This window comes from Scyliorhinus canicula, chromosome 7 (assembly GCF_902713615.1).
Source record: "Scyliorhinus canicula chromosome 7, sScyCan1.1, whole genome shotgun sequence".
In the NCBI taxonomy this organism is placed as follows: Eukaryota; Metazoa; Chordata; class Chondrichthyes; order Carcharhiniformes; family Scyliorhinidae; genus Scyliorhinus; species Scyliorhinus canicula.
The window spans coordinates 111,537,395-111,560,052 of NC_052152.1; the positions used below are offsets into that span (position 1 = coordinate 111,537,395).

General features: G+C 50.1%; 1 protein-coding gene across 1 annotated transcript in view; it reads left to right on the top strand.

The window, feature by feature from the left end:
• Positions 1-21,711, top strand: part of LOC119969276 (E3 ubiquitin-protein ligase SIAH2-like) — a 56,319-nt gene extending 34,608 nt beyond the window's left edge. The window contains exon 2 of the mRNA XM_038802679.1: positions 19,988-21,711. Within this exon, the coding sequence (XP_038658607.1) occupies positions 19,988-20,539 (552 nt within the window). The 3' untranslated portion in view covers positions 20,540-21,711. The remainder of the gene's footprint in view (positions 1-19,987) is intronic.
• The last annotated feature ends 947 nt before the right edge of the window (positions 21,712-22,658 follow it).

The window sequence follows — 22,658 nt, forward strand, 5'->3', positions numbered from 1 at the left end:
TTAAATATTACAAATAAATCCACTCGTGGATCTGGGAGAAACCTCTTTACTGAGGAAGTGGGTTAGAATGTGGAAGTCACACAAGGGTTAGTCGAGGAGAATTGCACAAACACATGTAAGGGGCAGTTGGGTGAGCACGTGAGCAAGGATATGCTGATTGGGTGAGGTGGAGTTAGGCTGGAGGAAATGGCACATAGGTGTGGTGAACCACTGTGCACCTGTATTAGGGGATGTACGGTAGGACCTACACTACAGGTTCGCCGGTAGCCCCTGCCGGCTAGCTCCGCCCACAAGGAGCTGTATAAATATGCGTGACCTCCTCCTGATCAGCCATTTCGCCAGCTGCAGTAGGAGGCCACGCATCTGACTGTAATAAAGCCACAGTTGTACCAATCTGAGTCTTTCGTGCAATTGATCGTGCATCAATAGGTTTTGGCAAAGAGCTGTTTGGCTGAATGACTTGTTTCTGTGGCACATTGTTATTATTTCCTGGTTTGAGTTGTGGGGAGAGCAGGAGCCAATGTGGTTCATTATGGACAGAGTGACGAATGATTGGCGCTGGGTGTAGGGTGTGATCTGAAAAACGGATCCTTTTGTCGTGCGGAAACTGTTTGTTTTGTCTTTATTTCTGATCAGCAACATAACTAAAGTGTTGTTCACCTTGCATGGTAGCTCTGTGATTGCTGATTTATCACCTTTCACATTACGGCAGTGAAGCAGGATAAGCGGATGATGATCACACCCAACGACAATCACACAGCAAAAGTGGGGGGTTGTTTGGGAAACTGAAAGTAGTTCTCTCTCCTAATCAAAGCAGATAATTCTGTTATCGGAACATTAAGACATCAATCAAAATCAGGGAAAAGCCAGGCTGGGAATAAAGTCTCGGGAGATGGAGTACTAAGTGGAAATCTTCACTTCAAAAAGCTTCTGTAGCGCTTTTCCATCTGAGGTACAATGCAACAAGCACCACTGGTTTTGTGCTGTACAGGTAGAGGATGCTGTTTAATCATTACCATTCTGATGTAGAATTACTGATTTTGTTAATGTACTCCCTTACATTTGTGTATATTTATCAGTGACAGTCAATTAATATGTGAGCATACATAGAACATAGAACAGTACAGCACAGAACAGGCCCTTCGGCCCTCGATGTTGTGCCGAGCAATGATCACCCTACTCAAACCCACATATCCACCTTATACCCGTAACCCAACAACCTCCCCCCCCCCCCCCCCCCCCCCCCCCCAACCTTGCCTTTTAGGACACTACGGGCAATTTAGCATGGCCAATCCACCTAACCCGCACATCTTTGGACATGTTACAGTGCAAATCTGATTCCCCCCCCCCCGCCCCCCGGAATGCGAATGTCTCCACTACACAGCACAGACAAGGAGAATCCGAGGTTTAGACAGCTCACCTTGTGCTGGTCACAGGCAAAGTGACGATAAAAGGGCTGGAGGAGGATAAGTGGGGAGTGGAGGTGAGAGAGGATGGATCGGGGAACAGTCAGCAGGAGGGGAGATTGGGCCCTGACCAGTCTGGAAACTCACATCCATAGGTATTGCCCCAGGACGTGGCTGGGCTTGGATGCTATGCCCTGTGTAGTCGAATAGCTCATTGTAAAAGCTGACACTTACTTTAAATGTTGGATATTTGGGCAAGGGTGTTTGAGGGTGACTTGCACCTCTGGAACTGTGCCCCTGCACCAAACCAAGGCTATTAAAGTTGCAGCCGCCACTCAGTTGGGAGTGTTCTTGTCTCTGAGCCAGAAGGTCATGAGTCTTACACCAGAGACAGTGAGTACACTTCAATGGTACCTCACTGGCTGTGAAGTACTTTGGGATTTCCACAGGTTGTGAAATATAATAAATAAATGCTAGGAATCCTGCGGAGGTAATTCACCTCCTGATCCCCCCCCCGCCCCCCCCACAAAAGCCTGTCCACCATCTACAAGGCACACATTAGGAGTGTGATGGAATACTCTCCACTTGCTTAGATGAGTGCAGCTCCAACAACACTCAAGAAGCTCAACACCATCCAGGACAAACCAGTCTGCTTGGTTGGCACCCCTTCCACAGACATTCACTCCCTCCACCACTTATGCGCAGTAGCAGCAGTCTGCACCATCGATGCACCAAGACTCCTAAGACAGCACTTTCCAAACTCACGACCATCTAGAAGGACAAGGTCAGTAGATGCAAGGGAATGGCGCCACCTGGAAGTTCCCCTTCAAGCCACTCACCACCCCAACTTGGAAATACATCACCGTTCCTTCACTGTCATTGGATCAAAATCCCGTAACTCTCTCCCTAACAGCACTGTGGGAGAACCTACAGCACATGGACAGCAGCGGTTCAAGAAGGCAGCTGACTTCTCAAGGGCAATTAGGGATGGGAAGAAACACTGACATGTTTTGCAATAGCGAACGCGGCCTGCCATTGGGCAGCAATGGGATCGTCCAGTCCTGCCACTGTCAATGGATATTTCCAAAGCTCCACCGCCTGGCAGCCCATGGGGTGGGGCAGGGGGTCGCCACCGACAGGACCGGAAGATCCCACTGGTGGGAAGGGCTGGCAAATCTTGGCCTGATGGTGAAGAAGTGCTGCCTGCCTGAAAGGCCTTGGCTCTAATTTTAAGGTTGCACTCCTTTGTTCTGACCCCCACCTCGCCCCACCCCACCAGAGGAAATAATTTCTCCATATCTACCCTGTCAAATCCCCAAATCATCTTATTTAAAAATATATATTTTTATTAAAACCGTTAACCTCTGATACCAAGCCCACAACTCTCTCCGTCCCCTTAATTTTTCTCAACCCCAAGCAACAAAAACAAACTCCAAACTCCCCCCCCCCCCTCCCCACCCCCTGCTGACACCTTAATTCACCTTGGAGAAAGCAATAAATGGCTTCCACCCCCAGGTGAACCCCACCTCCACCCCACTATAAGGCAAACTTGACCTTCTGCCTGGTCGCTCACCCACAATCCCATCTTTGGCGGCTCCGAGTCACATCAGCTCAACAAAATCCATCTCCGGGCTATCAAGGAGGCAAAGGCCAAGACATCGGCCTCTCTCCCCACCTGGACGCCCGGATCTTCCGATACTCCAAATATCACCACCTCCGGATATAGGGCCACCCTTAACCCAGAATCTCGGACATGACATCGGAGAGCCCCTGCCAGAACCCCCTCAGCTTTGGACACGGCCAGAACATGCGGATGTGATTCACGGCCCCCCCCCCACACACCGCCCACAACTATCCTCCACCTCTGCAAAGAACCGGCTCATCCTCGCAACTGTCATGTGGGCTCTATGCACCACCTTAAATTGGATGAGGCTTAACCTCACACACAACGAGGATGCGTTCATCCTCCTCAGGGCTTCCTTCCACAGCCCGGCCCTTAGCTCCGCACCCAACTTCTCCTCCCATTTGCACTTGATCTCCTCCACCTGAGCGCCCTCCCTTTCCATCAACTCTTCACAAATGTCTGACACTCTCCCCTCCCCAATGACAACCTCAGACAACAGCTTATCTTGCAACACGGGAGACAGCAGCCCCTGGAAGGACGGCACCTCTCTCTTCACAAAGTCCCTCACCTGCAAGTGTCTGAAACCATTCCCCTTAGGCAATTCCAACATTTCCTGCAGCTCTTCCAGGTCTGCAAACTTGCCCCCTATAAACAAGTCCCTGATGTACTCTATCCCCACCTGCCACCACCCCGGAACCTCGCGTCCAGCCCCGTCGGCTCAAACTGAGATTATCATATATCGGTGCCCACACCGACATGCCCTCCAACCCGAAGTGTTGCCAGCACAGGTTCCAAACTCACAACACTGAGACCACCACCGGGATCATGGTATATCAGACCGGTGAAAATAGAAGGGGCACCAACTACAGTGCCCTAAAACACTTTTCCCTACACGACACTTCCTCCATCCGCCCCCAAACCGATCCCTCCTCCAGTGACCATTTCCTCACCATTGCAATATTCTCTGTCCAGTAATAGTTCATTGATATACCTTCAATTCACTGTGAGGCAGAGAGAGCAAGTGAACAGTAGGCTTTATTAGTCATGAACTTGCCTAGCCAGAGTCAGTAGTACAGAATGGATGCTGCCTACAAGAGGCCGTCTTATATGTGCCCCGGTGTGGGCGTAGCCAGAGGCAGAGCCATACCGGGGTTACAGTATAATACCTGGAAGCAGTTCATATCACCACTTCCAGGTCATAGGTCACAGGTTACAGTATTATGCATGCATTATGGTGAATACATTTACCACATTCACCCCCTGTTAAAAAAATCAAGTCCAGCGGGGGTGACGTGGGGTCATTACATATTCAGTCTATCAGGCTATCCGGAGAAGGACTGGTCCCGGAGTTTTCAGCCAAGATGTAAGCGAGACCCCAGGACTTCCTGGGGAAGGTAAACAAGCTCTGGACACAACGCCCCTAGGGTTACCACCTGCGACAACTGTGCCCGCCGCCTGTATGTAAGATTGAGGGATTCGGCGGCCCGGAGGAACCACTGGAAGTTGGCGTCATGGTCCTGTTGGTCATGGCCACAGATGGTCACATTGTCCAAGTACGGGTATGTAGCCTGCAAACCGTACTGGTCCATTGTTCTCTGAAAGACCGAGACCCCGTTAGTGGCGCCGATGGGGACTCTGAGGAAGTGGAAGAGCCGGCCGGCTGCCTCGAAAGCAGTGTAGTGGCGCTCTTCCAAGCGGTTTGGGAGCTGGTGGTAGGCTGACTTCAGATCGACCGTGGAGAACACACGGTACTGCGCGATCTGGTTGACCATCTCCGTTATGCGAGGGAGGGGGTACGCATTGAGTTGCGTGAATCGGTTAATTGTCTGGCTGTAGTCCACAACCATCCGATTCTTTTCCCCGGTCCGGACGACCACCACTTGCGCTGTGCAGGGGCTGTTGCTGGCCTCGATGATCCCTTCACTCAACAATCGCTGGACCTCCGACTTGATGAATGTCATGTCCAGCGAACTGTACCGCCTGCACCTGGTGGCGATGGGCTTATAGTTAGGAGTGAGGTTCACAAAGAGTGAAGGGGGGGAGCTTGAGGGTTGCAAGGCTGCACACCGTGAGGGGGTGGGGCAAGGGTCCGCCTCACTGTAAGGTCAGGCTTCGGTGGTTACATTGAAAGTCCAATCCTAGCAGTAGGGGGGCGCAGAGGTGAGGGAGGATGTAGACCTTAAAATGCGTGTACTCTGCGCCCTGCATCGCGAGATTGGTCATACAGTACTCCCGGATCTGAACTGAATGGGACCTGGAGGCAAGGGAGATTGTCTGGGAGGCTGGGTAGGTGTGGAGGGAGCAGCACCTTACCGTGTTGGGGTGGACAAAGCTCTCTGTGCTCCTGGAGTCGAAAATGCAGGGGGTCTCATGCCCATTGACCCTGACGACTATCATGGAGTTCTTCAGCTGTTTTGGCTGTGACTGGTCGAGGGTGACTGCGCCCAGCTGCGGGTAGTCTGTGTGATCGGTGGAGTCACAAGATGGCGGCCCCCATGAGTCGCACGTGTCGTGCTGGGGCGAAGATGGCGACCAAGATGGCCGCCCCCATCGGTCGCACAACTCTGCACAAAACTCTACACATCACCAGACCCAGAGGCCACCTGAAGCCCCTTTACATATCAGTGTCAATTATTGGACACTTAACATAAATGAGACAACTAATTGCAATGTCTCTTAACCCATTACTTAACAGTCTCCCCTTCCTTGGAGAAAAAAACAATTAGGTGAAAACAAAATTTCAAGAAACTAAAACACACACGTGATTTCGCCCCCCCCCCCCCCCCCCCCCCCCCCACTTTTTTTTTCCAGTTTTTTTTTTGGAAGAGAAAAAAAAGTCACAGAAACAGGTACCCTTCATTAACAATATCCAAAACTTTCCGTGAACTAGCCCCTCTTTTCGTAAAACAGTCTGACAGTTGATAGCTACTATCAACCCATTTAATTTTTGTTATTTTCCCTCTGTCCAACATCTGCTTCAAACTTGTGATGTCTATCCGTAACCTCTTTTCATTGACACTTTTCGTAGAGTGCACATTTTCCCACAGGGATTTATTGTCAATGTGACAGTCAATAGGTATATTACCCAAATCCTCTAATCCCAAAATTTCTGTCAATATCTGACTTATATAAAAGGCCATATCAACCACTTCCACAAGGCTTAACGTCTCAGCAGCCAAAGTGCTTTTGACCACTCTCCTTATTTTCTTTGTTTCCCACACAAGAGGGCAACATTTACCATTGTTCCCCAAAAGGAAAATTATAAAACCTCCTGCGCTTGAAACCCCATCACATAAATTGGCACAGGACCCATCACTATAAACTATGAGTTTCAAGTGCCTACGGTCACCTAAAACCGGGAACTTCAAAACACTCCTGCATTTTTAGTTTGGCCAACGCTTTATTTGCTCTTATTATGTCTTCCACTTTGGGATCATTCATTTTTGTACTCAACTCTAAGACATCAAAGCTCACGTCCGGTCTAATCTGTCTTCCTAACCAGTTCAGTTGCCCAATTAAACTTTGCAGTTGCTCTTTTCCTATCTTTTAAACCATTGCGTCTTTTTGTGAAACCCGGCGACGACTAATTGCTATTGGGCTGATGCTTTCCAAATAAGATTACTGACGTAAAGTTGCCCCTAACTTAGTCTGTCCGATTTCCAGTCCAATATATTTAAATGCACCGGAAGCCTGACTTCCAACCCTGAATTCTTTTCTCAAACCAGAGATTACAATAGCTCTGAAATCACTAGTCCCACCCCACAAAAAATCATCAACATGCATCATAAAGATGCCAGAAAGATTTCCTTTATAGTGCCAGTAAAACATTTCAGGATCTGCTTTCAATTGGCAACAGCCTAACTTTAACAAAACTGACCTTACCGAAAAGTACCACACTCTAGATGCATCATTTAATCCATATACACATTTCTTCAATTACCAGAGTACCCCTTCTGTGTTAGCTGCTTCTTTAGGAGGACGGAGAAAAATGTCTCTCTGGAGCTGATGCCCCTGCAAAAAGGCAGCTTTTATATCTATAGTTTTGCATTACCATGCCTTTGTGGCTAATAGAGCCAAGAAAATCTTTAAAATAACCATTCCTGCTGTAGGTGAATCTATCCTTAAATCCTGATAGTCTAAGTCTTCTTCAAATCCCCTTGCCACAAGCCTGGCCTTTGCCATCCGGAAGAACCTTTTCTGTGCAAATCCATCTGTGGGATAGAGCTTTTTGCCCCCGATCCGGTACTTCCGTGTATACCCCAAATTCACTCCAACTATGCAATTCTTGCTGTTTAGCATCTTTGATACCTTTTTCATCTAATTTATTTGAAGCCACCAAAATCTCACGTGCATGTGGGCTTCTACTCCTATTAGTATTCATAGTCTTACTCCTGTTCCGAGATCTTGATAAACTACGTCCCCTCTCCCGCCTGGTACCTCATTCTGTACTGCTAGTGCTTGATCTTTCCCTTCTGTTGTGGGATGACCTTTCAATAGTTCTCGACCTTTTCCTGTGGACCTGTTCACTATCCGATGTACTATCTGAACTGGCACTGCGTTTCTGTGTCCTCCATTTTTGAACTTTGTTTTCCCAATCCATTGCCTTAACTCTCTCCCCTGAATGCTGGACATTCAACCAATGTTTATACTTTCCAGTGGCCTTCCCTGCTCTACTAATAACAGTTGCATCCTTCCATTGACTAGACCCTTCAGGCAAGTATAGCACTTTTGTACCAACTTTTGGCAGTTGCCCTTTCAGAAAAATGGCCTGTTCTAATTTATCAGAAGTGTCGTGATCCTCGACAGAAACCCTGTCTATATCAGTTAACTGGTCCTCATAGTTCTGTAATACGTGCTTACCAGATGACTCTGGTTCCTCGTCATGTCTGTCTGCTCTGTCTAAATTTCAAAATTTGTAATCGGTACCCATTATCCTTGATGAATGTACCCTAACAGTTTGATTACCATGTTGCAAAATAATTGTTTTGCCAACTATGCCTATGATCTTCCCTGGGCCTTTCCATTCATTAGAATTGTCTCTCTTGTAGTATACCATGTCTCCTTGCTGAAAAATGGCATCTGATGGCCGTACATTATGTCTTAAAGCTCTGACAATTCTTTCAGAGACTTCTGCTTCCAAAAAAGCTTTTCTACTGCTATGTAATGCATTTAAATGTTCAGCAAAACCAAAGCTAACTGTAGTCCCCTCCCAAGCTGGAGGCTGGTCATCCAAAATGGATGGAATTTTAGGATTTCTACCAAACACTAATTGATAAGGACTATAGCCCCCAACCATCTGCAATGAATTCTTTGCATGTACCGCCCATGCTAAAGCTGAATTGAACCTGCAGTCTGGTCGATCTGCCAAAATTTTCGGGTGCATGTCATCGATGAAAGCATGATTTATTTCGCAGACACCATTACTAAATGAGCTTCCTGCAGCCGTGTTCATAACTCTGATATTCATGTTTTCACACCTATCCCTAAACTCATCATTAGCAAATTCTCCCCATTGTCTGTAAGGAATTTTGCCGGTGGACCCATTCCTGTCCCGATCCATTTTTCCAGGATTTGATCCAGAATTACTCTTCTTTACTTCGTACAATCGTTGATTGACTAAATCTGGTTGCTAAATCTACAAAAGGCAAAATAAATATATTATTTCCTTTATCCAAGATCTTAAGGTCCATGGCCACAATGTTGTTAAAATCCCTGGCCAAAGGTAGGGTTACTATCGGTCATGCTGGTGTCCTGCTGTATTTCCTACAAACTTCACAGCGATCACTAACCTGTTCTATCAGTTTAGTATAGTCGTCATCCCTTACTCCTGCATCCTTTAATAAAGTTTTCAGCCTCCGAGGAGACGGATGTGCAAATTGCCTATGCAGTTTTACTACAACAAGCTTTTTATCAGCTAAAGTCCCATTTTCAACTGCCATTAACACATCCTTAACAACTGTACTTGAAATATTATTTGTCAGTAATGGAATACAATAGTGTCCCGCCTGTGTAAATTGTAAGTCCACCGTCTTTCCAAAAACTGTTGCCTGATCCTGTTCCATATCCAGTTTCATGTGTACTTTCTTCATCGACGGTCTGCTCAGAAGCAAAGGTATCTCACTTGATACAACATCCATGCTAATGAAATGATTCACTCTAGCAATATTGCAAGGGATCACCACTCTTTACAGCGACTTCAGAGTATTATTATCCCCAAACCTGAAACTTGTGGAACTTTCAAATTCCTTAACCTTGTTACGATTTTCAGCATTCAAGGAGTCCAGGTAACATTTTAACCAGTCAATCCCACACACAGTAGATGTGCAGCCACTGTCCAATACAGCACAGTTGAAGGATTCTGCAACCAACACCCTCATTACCGGCGTAAAACAGCTTGTTAATAGGACAATGCCTTCTTTCTGGTCACTATCTTTTTCCTCTTCTGACTCTTTCGTTTCATGTGTCGCTTCAAACACTCTATCATAATGAGTTGGACAGTTGAAAGCATAATGGTATTGAGAGTCACATCAAAAACATCGATTTATCATGCCCCATGCATTTCTGGGGTTCATCTCCCTATTGTAGGTTCTAACTGGGTTTCTGTCTTCATAATTTCCTTGTCTCGGTCTTCTTTTATAGTCTTGAGGCCTGTTCGTAGCCATACGATTTCGCCATCCTGTTAGTAGTGTGTCTTCCATATTCTGCTTTATTGCAGGCTGATCTATTTGGGTCATCAGAGCCATCGGAATCGAATGTTTCCCCAGAAACTTTTGTAAAGCTTTTGTCATCTGTTCGAATAAGGTACCCTTATCCGCAAACTGAACTCCTGTCAAAACCAGGAGCCTATCCATGTTGCTCACTCTAGCACAGTCAAGTAATTTAAAGGCCAACACAGACTTTGGAAATTCCAGGTCGTGTTTCTGCAGCCTTTTATATAGTCTGCCAAATTCCATTATATAGTCTTCCATGGATAAATCCTCCATTTTCCGGAACTTATCAAAATCCGACCATGCTTCATACGCACTTAACAAGTCATCTTTCTTATAAATCTTATCCATATAATGTAATAAAGTCGCCAGACCTTCTTCTGAGTCTAACTCTTCCAATTCCAGCTCAGAAAGCACTTTGTTTTGGATTTTACTGCCATATGGTAAAGAAATAGCCAATGCCATACCTTGTTTTCTCTTTCCCAAGGCAGTTACCTTAGTCCACATAACTACTGCACTTCTCCATTGGTCGTACGATTCCCTTTCAGAAAATAAGGGAGGATAGTCATATCCAGCCATCTTTATCCTGGGTTCAGCCATATATCTTTTTTTTTTCACTCACTCCTTGGTTTGATCTGGAAAAATTGTATCTTTCAACATTTCACATTTACACAGCAACCATTCTCTGCTACCAATTGTTAGACATATTAGATGCTGTGGTATGAAGAGACTAAAGTTCTGTTCCTTTTTCACCAACACACTTTTATTTCTTCCAACAGGCTCTGCACAAAACTCTACACATCACCAGACCCAGAGGCCACTTGAAGCCCCTTTACATATCAGTGTCAATTATTGGACACTTAACATAAATGAGACAACTAATTACAATGTCTCTTAACCCATTACTTAACATGGGGGCTGGGCAGCGCTGCCGAGGGTGTTGGCCCTGGCTGCAGAAGTAGCACTGCGGTTCCCCGGGCTGGGCTGGCAGACACGCAGCACAGGCCTGCGATGTAGTTGGGTCCGACGGGGGTTGTGATGAGGGCGTCCACGAGGGGTTCGGCAGGCCCACGGGGAATGCGCTGAGGTTCTGGTAGGCCACCTCCAGTGAGGTCGCCCGCTTTACCGTTTCCCACAGGTCGGAGGTCCCGTTTTCCAGCAGGCGCTGCCTGATATAGTTCAAGCGGATCCCCGCCACGTAGATGTCCCGGATCTGTGAGTTCATATGTTCCTCCGCCATCACATCTCGATTGCTGCAGTTCCTCACGAGGAGAGTCAGGGTTTTGAGATATTCGTCTAGCGATTCTCTGGTGCGTTGACGGCGAGTAGTGAGGAGGTGTCTGGCGAACACCTCATTTACGGGCTTCACGAAATGCACCTTGAGAGTTGCGACCGCCGCATCGTATGTGGCCACTTTTTCGATTACGAGATTCGATGGCTTACCCAGGCGTGGAGGTGTCGCAGTTTCAGAGTCTCTGTGGGAGACGTTGAGGAGGTGTCGAGGTAGGCCTCGAAGCATCGGAGCCAATGTTGGAATATTTCCTTGGCTTCGGACGCGCGGGCATCGAGTTTGAGCCTGTCCGGCTTTAGAGCAGCTTCCATAGTGCTGTCTATGACTAATAAATTGATATACCTACAATTCACGGTGAGGCAGAGAGAGCAAGTGAACAGTAGGCTTTATTAGTCATGAACTTGCCTAGCCAGAGTCAGTAGTACAGAACGGATGCCGCCTACAAGAGGCCGGCTTATATATGCCCCGGTGTGGACGGAGCCAGAGACGGAGCCATACCGGGGTTACAGTACAATACCTGAAAGCAGTTCATATCACCACTTCCAGGTCACAGGTCACAGGTTACAGTATTATGCATGCATTATGGTGAATACATTCACCACATTCATCATACTCGGTAACGCCAGCACCCACCCAGCTCCCCCCCTCCAAAAACACCATCCTCACCACGGGGTCTTCTCTACCCACACGAATCCCGAAATTATCCCATTCACCTCCCTAAAAAAGGACTTGAGAACAAAGATGGGGCGGTTTCTGGAACACAAACAAGAACCTGGGCAGCACTGTCATTTTAACCATCTGCACGCGCCCAGCCAGTGACAGCAGCAACACATCCCACCTCCCAAAGTCCACCTTCATTCTCTCCACCAGTTGTGCCCCCTGAATCCTGAGATAGTGAAAACTCACCCCCACCACTCGGAAAGACAACTCCCCGAGCCTCCTCTCCTGCCCTCGAGCATTAACCGGGAACACCTTGCTATTCCCCGTGTTCAATTTATATCCTGAAGAATGGTCAAATTTCCTCAGGATCTGCATGATCCTATCAAAGCTGCCCACCGGGTCCGAAATGTATAATAGAAGATCGTCCACATACAACGAAGCTCTGTGCTCGACCACCTCTCCCCCCCCCCCCCCCTTCCCACCCACCGCTCAGTCCTTCTCCAATCCCTCAACGCCCTACGTGCCATTGCCAACAGCTCTATCGCCTGAGCAAAAAGCAGCAGGGAGAGCGGACACCCCTGCCTCGTACGCCAACGCAGCCAGAAGTACCGCAAACTGATCCTGTTCATCCGGATACCAGCCATCAATGCCCTATACAGCAGCCAAACCCAATCCACGAATGCCGGCCAAATCGGAACCGACCCAACAAACATGTCCACTCCACCCGATTTCTCCACATCCATTGCCACTACTTCTACCTCCTGCCCCTCCGAGGGCATCATAATATTATTGAGCAACCTGCACACATTTGCTGACAACTGCCGCCCCTTTACAACCCCATCTGGTCCTCCCTAACACCGAACACACAGTCCTCTCCTGTGATGCTAACACCTTCGCTAACAATTTTGCATCTACATTTAGCAGCAAAATCGGGCGGTACGATCCAAGCTGTTCTGGGTCCTTATCTTTTTTTAGGAGCAGCAAAGTGGCACCTGCGAGATTGTGGGGGGGAAACCCCCCTCCCCCTCGCAGCATTATATACCCCCACAATCAGAGGCCCCAGCTCCACACCAAACGTCTTATTAAACCCGACTAGGAACCCATCCAGCCCCGGGGACTTCCCTGCCTGTATCGAGCCTACACCATCCATCACCTCCTTCAGCCTAATCGGGGCCCCCACTCCCTGCATCTCTCCTCCTCCACCCTTTGGAACTCCAGCCCGTCCAAGAACTGCCTCATGCCTTCCTCACCAGGCAGGAGCTCTGAGTCATACAATCTTCTGGCCTCAAACACCCCATTCACCCTTCTGGGTACATCACCACCTTGACCGTCTCATCCTTCACCCTACCAATCTCCCTTGTCGCTGCCTGCTTCCTCAGTTGGTATCCCCTAATCATCTTAAACAGCTCAATTAGATCATATCACTTAATCTCTGTGAACAAGAGAATGCAAGCATTTTGTTATTTGTGTGCAAACATAGAATGCGAGCATCGCCCAGCATTTTTCAACTCTTTATATGTCATTTTTTTTTTTTAATAATTTTTATTGAAGAGATTTTTTACATGAAAATATTTACCCCCCCTAACCATAGACTCTTACAAAATATTCCCTCTTAACAGATATCCCCCCCCCCGCGCGCTGTCCCTCCCCCCCCCTCCCCCCCCCCAAAAAACAAACAAAGCAACAATTAACATCAAACATGAACTGCGAACAAATTTGTCCGCATTACAACCTTAAATAACCCACCACACCCGTTGTTGCCACCCCCCCCCTCCCCCCCCCCCCCCCCCCCCCCCGGGTTGCTGCTGCTGCGACCTCTGCACCCTATCTTTGAGCCAAAAAGTCGAGGAAAGGCTGCCACCGCCTGAAGAACCCTTGTACCGACCCTCTCAGGGCGAATTTGACCCTTTCCAACTGAATAAAGCTTGCCATGTCATTAATCCAAGTTTCCACGCTTGGAGGCCTCGCGTCCTTCCACTGTATCAGTATCCTTCTTCGAGCAACTAGGGACGCAAAGGCCAGTACTCCGGCCTCTCTCGCCTCCTGTACCCCCGGCTCCACCCCAACCCCATAAGATTGCAAGCCCCCATCCTGGTTTGACCCTGGATCCCACCACCCTCGACACCGTCCTTGCCACTCCCTTCCAGAACTCCTCCAGTGCCGGACATGCCCAAAACATATGGACATGGTTCGCTGGACTTCCCGAACACCTGACACATCTGTCCTCACCCCCAAAGAACCGACTCATCCTTGTCCCCGTCATATGGGCTCTATGTAGCACCTTAAATTGAATGAGGCTAAGCCTCGCACACGAGGAGGAAGAATTAACCCTCTCCAGGGCATCAGCCCATGTCCCATCCTCTATCTGTTCTCCCAGCTCCCCCTCCCACTTGGCTTTCAGCTCCCCTACTGATGCCTCCTCCGCCTCCTGCATTACTTTGTAGATGTCCGATATCCTCCCCCCTCCGACCCAGACCCCCGAGAGCACCCTATCGCTCGCCCCCCTGCTGGGGAGCAAGGGGAACCCTTCCACCTGGCGGCTAGCAAATGCCTTCACCTGCAAATGTCGAAACGCGTTTCCCGGGGGGAGCCCGAATTTATCCTCCAGCTCTCTCAGGCTCGCAAACCTCCCATCTACAAACAGATCCTTCAGCTGCCTGATGCCCACCCTGTGCCAGCTCTGGAATCCCCCGTCCATGTTCCCCGGGATGAATCTATGGTTCCCTCTTAACGGTGCCTCCATCAGACCTCCCACTTCCCCCCTGTGTCGCCTCCACTGCCCCCATATCTTGAGGGTGGCCGCCACCACCGGGCTCGTGGTGTACCTCGTGGGAGGGAGCGGCCATGGCGCCGTTACTAGGGCCCCCAGGCTTATGTTGCCACAGGACGCCCTCTCCATTCGTTTCCAAGCTGCCCCCTCCCCTTCCATCATCCACTTGCGCACCATCGATACATTAGCCGCCCAGTAATACCCCGAAAGATTGGGTAATGCCAGCCCTCCACTATCCCTACTCTGCTCCAAGAAGACCCTCCTCACTCTTGGGGTGCCGTGCGCCCACACGTAGCTCATGATGCTGCTCGTCACCTTTTTGAAGAAGGCCCTAGGGAGGAAGATGGGCAAGCACTGAAATAAAAACAAAAACCTTGGGAGGACCGTCATTTTAACGGACTGCACTCTGCCCGCCAGCGACAGCGGCACCATGTCCCACCTTTTAAATTCCTCCTCCATCTGTTCCACTAGCCTAGAGAAGTTCAACTTGTGGAGAGTCCCCCAGTTCCTTGCCACCTGCACCCCTAAATATCTAAAACTCTTTCCTACTCTCTTCAACGGGAGTCTCCCGATTCCCTCTTCCTGGTCCCCTGGGTGTATCACAAATACCTCACTCTTACCCAAGTTTAGCTTGTACCCCGAAAAGTCCCCGAATTCTGCTAGCAGTTCCATCACCTCCGGCATTCCCCCTTCTGGGTCTGCCACGTATAGCAGCAGGTCGTCCGCGTATAGCGATACCCGGTGCTCCTCCCCGCCCCTTGTCAGCCCTCTCCACCCCCCTGAGCCCCTCAGTGCCATCGCCAACGGTTCAATTGCCAGTGCGAAGAGCAGGGGGGACAAGGGGCACCCCTGTCTGGTCCCCCGGTGGAGCCCAAAATACTCCGATCTCCTACCATTCGTCACTACACTTGCCGTCGGGGCCGAATAGAGCAGCTTCACCCATTTAATAAATCCCTCCCCAAATCCAAACCGCTCCAGCGTCTCCCACAGGTACTTCCACTCCACCCTATCAAATGCTTTCTCCGCGTCCAATGCCACCACTATCTCCGCCTCCCCCTCCACTGCCGGCATCATGATGACGTTTAGCAGTCTCCGCACGTTCGTATTGAGCTGCCGCCCTTTCACAAAACCCGTCTGGTCCTCGTGTATCACCCCTGGCACACAATCCTCTATCCTGGTAGCCAGGATCTTTGCCAGCAGCTTGGCGTCCACATTCAGGAGCGAGATAGGCCTATATGACCCACACTGCACGGGGTCCTTATCCCGCTTCAAGATCAGAGAGATCAGTGCCTGCGACATTGTCGGGGGCAGAGCCCCCCCCTCCCATGCCTCGTTGAAGGCTCGCACCAGCACAGGGCCCACCAGATCCGCATATTTTTTGTAAAATTCCACCGGGAACCCGTCTGGCCCCGGCGCCTTCCCCGACTGCATATGCCCAATCCCCTTGACTAGCTCCTCTAGCCCTATCTGCGCCCCCAGCCCCTCTACCAGCTACTCTTGGACCTTGGGGAACCTCAGTTTGTTCAAGAAGCCCTCCATCCCCCCTCCCCTCGTCGACGGCTCTGACCGATACAGCTCCTTATAGAAGTCTCTGAAAACCCCATTTACTTCTGGCCCCTTCTGCACTATGTTCCCACCCCTCTCCCTCACTCCCCCAATTTCTCTAGCCGCATCCCGCTTGCGGAGCTGATGCGCCAGCATCCTATTCGCCTTCTCCCCATACTCATAAATCGCGCCCTGCGCCCTTCTCCACTGTGTCTCCGCCTTTCTGGTGGTCAACAGGTCAAACTTAGCCTGCAAACTACGCCGTTCCCCCAGCAGCCCCTCCTCTGGTGCCTCCGCATATTTCCTATCCACGTCCAGAAGCTCCCCCACCAGCCTCTCCCTCTCCTGTCTCTCCCTCCTTTCCCTATGTGCCCGTATGGAGATCAGCTCCCCCCGGATCACCGCCTTCAGGGCCTCCCATACCATCCCCACCTGCACCTCCCCCGTGTCGTTAATGTCCAGATATCTCTCAATGCTCTTCCGGACCCTCTTATACACCTCCTCATCCGCCAGCAACCCCACATCCAGACGCCACAGCGGACGCTGGTCCCGCACCTCCCCCATTTCCAAATCTACCCAGTGTGGCGCGTGGTCTGAGACCGCTATGGCCGAGTACTCCACTTCCCGTACTTTCGGGATCAGTCCCCTACTTAATACAAAAAAGTCAATTCTAGAATAGACTCTGTGGACATGGGAGAAAAAGGAATACTCCCTCGCCCTCGGCCTCCCAAACCTCCAGGGGTCCACCCCTCCCATCTGCTCCATAAACCCCTTTAACACTTCTGCCGCTGCCGGCCTCCTACTCGTCCTTGAACTCGATCTGTCCAACACGGGGTCCAGCACTGTGTTGAAGTCCCCCCCCCCCCATGATCAGGCCCCCTGCCTCCAGGTCCGGAATGAGGCCCAGTAGGCGCCTCATGAAGCCAGCGTCGTCCCAGTTCGGGGCATACACGTTAACCATCACCACTTTCTCCCCCTGCAGCCTACCCTTCACCATGACATATCTACCCTCTTTATCCGCCACCACCTCCGCCGCCACGAACGACACCCTCTTCCCTGCCAGGATCGCCACCCCTCGGTTCTTTACGTCCAGTCCTGAGTGGAACACTTGTCCCACCCACCCCCTTCTCAGGCGGACCTGGTCCGCCACCTTCAAATGGGTCTCTTGTAGCATTGCTACATCCGCCTTCAGCCCCTTCAAATGCGAGATTACTCTCGTTCTCTTGACCGGCCCATTCAGCCCCCTCACATTCCAAGTGATCAGCCGGGTCGAAGGGCAACCCGCCCCTTTCCCCCGCCGACTAGCCATATCCTGTCACCTGCTCGCCCCGAGTCAGCCCTCCCTTTCTGACCCGCTCCCCATGGCGATGGCGCCCCCCCCCCCCCCCCCCCCCCCCCCCCCCCCCCACCCCTCCAGTCCTCAATTTCTCCTCCCTGGCCTTTTCAGCAGCAACCCGGTGGCCCCCCCCCTTCCCCCCTCCCCCTCCCCCCCCCCCACCCCCCCTCCCCCCCCAGGCTAGGACCCTTCCTAGCCGCGACGCACCCTCCATAGTACTTCCGTGAGTCAGCTGGTTTACGCTGACCCGGCTGCCCCTGCCACACTCCGGCTCCTCCCGGCATGGGGGACGCCCCCCCCTTACCACCCCTCCTTGACCCCGCTCCAGTGCGGGAAAGGGAGCCATTGCTGACCACGCCCCTTACTCCCACCCCCCCTCCCTCCTCTGCCCCGTGCGCGGGAAACCAGAGGAAAGCCCGCGCTTTCGCCCTGCCCCTCCCCGCCCCTCCATCTTCAGTTCCACCCCCGTCCCCGATCTCCCACCGATAAATACAAAACAACCCAAAACCCCACAAGAAACACATACCCCCGGCACTCCCCCCCCCCCACCCCGCCCTCCCACCATAACATTATAAATAACAGGAAAAAGAGAGTAAAAACTGGTATAGAGAACAAAAAGGGTCCAAAAGATACGGCCAAGTGAAAATCCAACCAACAGAAAGCCACGTGTCCAGCTTAAAGTACCAGAGCGGCAACGACCGCCAAGTATCCCCTGGTTCTAGTTCGAGTCCAGCTTTTCTTCCTGGACAAAGGCCCACGCCTCCTCCGGGGACTCGAAATAGTGGTGCTGGTCCTTGTAGGTCACCCACAAGCGCGCTGGCTGCAGCATCCCGAATCTAATTCTCTTGGCATGCAGCACCGCCTTCGTCCGGTTGAACCGGGCCCGCCGCTTTGCCACCTCCGCACTCCAGTCCTGAAAGATCCTCACCGTCGAGTTCTCCCATTTGCTGCTCCTCTCTCTCTTGGCCCACCTCAGCACCCTCTCCCGGTCACTGAATCGCTGGAACCGAACCAGCACCGCCCTCGGGGGTTCGTTTGCTCTTGGCTTCCTGGCCATTACTCTGTAGGCCTCCTCCAATTCCAGGGGCGAAGGGACGGCCCCTGCCCCCATCAGTGAGCCCAGCATTTCTGCCACATACCCCTGGAGGTCCGACCCCTCCAGCCCTTCTGCCAGGCCCAGGATCCTCAGGTTTTTCCGCCTCATGCGGGTATCCATCTCCTCCAATCGGTTTTGCCATCTCAGGTGGAGTGCCTCGTGCACCTCCACCTTTCCCACGAGGACCGTGGCCTCCTCCTCCCTCACAGTCATCTCCTGCTGCAGCTCCCGAATTGACGCCTCCTGGGTCGCCTGTGCCCCCATCAGCCTGGTGGTCGTCGCGTTCATCGACTCCAGCAGCTCCACTTTCAGCTCCGTGAAGAAGCGCAGGAGAACGGCCTGCTGCTCCTCCGCCCATTTCCTCCAGTCCTCGGGTGCGCCACCGGCCGCCATTTTGGATTTCTTCCCCCGCTTTTTTCGGGGAGCTGCTGCCGCTTTTTTTCCTGCCCCACTTCGGGTGACGACCATAAATTTGACGGGGTTCTCCTCTGGGAACCTTCCCCCACCGGGAATTGCCGTTCCAGCGCCGTTAGGGGCCCTCCAATCGGCCCGAAAACACCTTCCTAACAGGAGCAGCCAAACGTGCGACTTAGCTGGTCATAGCCGCAACCGGAAGTCCTCTTTATATGTCATTATGAAGCCAGTTGGCTGGTTATGGATACTTGTAAATATCCACTCTTTACACTTGTCCTTTATTCCTGTCCTTAAACTCTCAGCCTTTTGTTTCGTTCTGTCCTCACCTCCTTTAACTTGGGGCATCCTCCTGTGTACCTCCCAGTCTTTTTAACATGAATATTTGCTTTCCAACATGAAGCGCATTAAGCAAAAGAAAATGTCCCAATTTGAAATTAAATTTGCAGCTGAAAGTAGAGGGGACATCCTAGGGTTTTGTAAAAATGCGAGTGAATGGTTTGGGAAGATGAGTGATGTCCCGTGTGCTATTGGTTATCCATCTGCTACACTTTAGACATGACAGGTTTCATTTTAATTCAGCAGCGAAAGATTTAACGGACACATTGAATAACATCAGTACCCAACTGTGGAAATTGATATTCATTGTAAATTGCTGACCTCTGATAGCAATGAACCTGAAATTTTCAAATGTAGGCAAGGATTTGCAAAGCAACAGCAATGATAAATGTGAATCCACTTATTATAGATCATCTTGCGACAGATCATGTGCTCTCCCACTCTTACAGACTCATAATCTCAGGCTGCAGACCCTGAACCTACACACTGACATTACTCAAAGGCATTATTGTATATTTGCGAGTCTTTCCAAGTTCCCTTTTATTGAATGAGGCCTGCCCTTTCTTTAATTCCCTTCTTGCCTGTTTGACTAGGTGGTTAAGGGAGGCAATGGTTAACTTCGACTGATTCACTAAAACCTGCTTAAATCAGATTTTAACCCCAAATGAACAGGGTTGCTGTCAAAGCGTTATTTATTATTGAGTATTTGTAGCAATGATTATTAATGAACATTAACTTGCCATGTTGTCTCTTTTCTCTTCTCCCCCCCCCCCGGCCAAAATCCTTCCAATCTAACTTCAAGCACCTGGCAACCGGAAGCACCTTCTCACTGCACCAGACGGCAACAGGGAATGGCGAAGACATTAGTGAGCGGCGCTTGCTCTCCTGCCCGTGCCCCGGAGCTTCCTGCGAGTGGGAGGGACCGCTGAAGGCCCTCCTGCCCCACCTGGCCGTCAGCCACCGCAGCGTCGCCACCCTCCGGGGAGAGAGCATCGTGTTCCTGGCCACCGGCATCCACCTCCCGGGGGCGGCAGGGTGGGTGACGGTGCAGTCCTGCCTTGGCCACCACTTTGTGCTCGTGCTGGAGAAGCAGGAACGGCGCGAGGGGCGCCAGCGGTTCCTGCTCTTTGTGCTGCTGCTGGGGACGTCCAGACAGGCCGAGGGCTTCTGCTACCGACTGGTGCTAAACCGCAACCGCCGGAGACTGACCTGGGAGGCGACTCCGCGGGGCCTTACCGAGGGCCCAGCCTCAGTCAGTACAAGCACCGATAGCCTGGTCTTTGACACTGTGATTGCACAGCTGTTTGCCGATAATGGAAGCCTTGCCATTAATGTTACAATATCCACATGCTGACAACAGGCAATGATGACTGTCCATCGTACTTATCCCAGCAGCTTTTCCAAACAGACCCATTTTTGCAAAACCTGTGAATTTACTCTTTTTAATGGATGACTGGTTGTTTGTCCGGTCCCACTGAAACCATGATTCAGATTGTCAGGACATACATGAATACTCTCATCAGCTCTTTGTATAAATCCACAGATTGAAGCACTGATATGCACAGCATTATATGATGTTATTGGGGACATATCTTCTTGGGAACAATTTTCCCAAGCTCAGAAACCATGTGCTATCAATCCCTTAAAAAATGTAATGGTTTTTAAAAACTAACTGCTTTATAATATTTATTGTAAATACCAACCCCTCAGTGTTATTTCCAGATATACCGACTTTTCCTGATTTAAGTATGCAAAATCTACTTCAGATTTTCACATTTGTTTCATTGCCTCAAGGAGATTTGAAATGATAGTTAACATCATGGTAAAGTGCTTAAATGTACAACTGAATCACAGAATTGTTACAGTAAAAGTGGAGGCCATTTGGCCCATTGTGTCTGTACCGGCTCGCTGAGTGAGCAATTTGCTTTGTGCCATTCTCCTGTCTTCTCCCCATAACCCTGCACATTCTTCCTTTTCCGATAACAATCTAATCCTAATCCAATCTATCTTCATAACTGAAGATACTCATCCCAGGAACCATCCTTGTGGATCTTTTCGGCAATTTTGCTAATGCCTTCACACCCTTCCTAAAATGCAGCACCCGAAACTGGATGCAATACTCCAGCTGCAGTCTAACTAGTGTCTTATACAAGTTCAACATAACCTCCTTGCTCTTGTCCTCTATGCCTCACTACTAAAACTTAGGATACTGTTTGCTTTATTGACCACTCTCAACCTGTCCTGCCACCTTGAATGATTTATGCACATATATACCCAAGTCCCTCTACTCCTGCACCCTCTCTAGAATTGTCCCTTTGATTTATATTGTCTCTTCACTGGATTACTGGGTATGACGCTGGGGTGGATTTTGTGGCAAAGTGTATTTCAGGTGACTGCAAGTCAGCAGCCTGTTGTACATCTCTCCAATTTGTATTTCCAACATCTCTTCTAGCTCAGTAACAGCCAATAGAAATCAATCAGCGATTAAGCTGTAAATGGTTGATGGTCCCTTTAAATAGCGCTGATGGGTTGGGGGGAGGGGGGGGTCCTTCCTGTTGCTGAAAACATGTTCAGTTGACAAGTCGTTGGTTGCTGGGAAAATGGCAGTGTTGACATCCAATTAGAATTCCACTCTGACTGAGGCCACAATCGTCCTGCCCTGCATGACCGCCGGTGCGTGCCCTCAGCACCAATGTGAACAACTTCACCAAAATGACTCGGCCCACATCACATGTGTTGTGCAAGCAATGCGGTCGCCATCTTAAACCCACAGCAACACCTGTTGCACTGAAAATGCAGGCTCTATGCAATGGGATTTTGTGGCACCTACGTTAAGTTATGTTGAAGGACTCCAGTTTCTAAGACCTATTGGTTTACCCTTACATAACAGTGACTTTCGTATTCTGCGCTAGGTAGATTCAGGGTTTTGGGTTGTGATAAACTCCATCGTGAGCTCTGCTTTGCAGTTAGACACTACATGGTCCTGTGTTGTCATCTTAATCATCAACAGTATGTTTTTATGTAACACCTTTCCACATAGAAAATTTTACTTTGTAAATTAAACAGGATTTGAGCCAAAGAAGGAGAAAGATTAAAGAGACGGATTTAAAGGAAGATGTTAAGGAGTGAGTGGGAGGTGGGGAGGGACGGGAATTTCAGAGACTGCTGACAGCACAGCCACCAATGGGAAGGTACTGAAGAGTGCAGCAGCTGGAGAGTTGGAGGAGATCACAAAGATGGGGAGGGGTGGGGCCATGGTGAGATTTAAAAGGAGGTACAACAATTTTAAAATTGCGATGATGAGGGAACTATTGAGGATAGGGGCTGGCAGGGAAACACGGCTTGATGCAGGATAGAGTACAGACAGAAGAGTTTTGGATGACGTTGAGCTTAATGGAGGGTGACAAATAAGTTGCCTCCCAAGACGCTAATAGTGTAATCAAGTCTGGAGATGACAACGGCATGGTTGAATG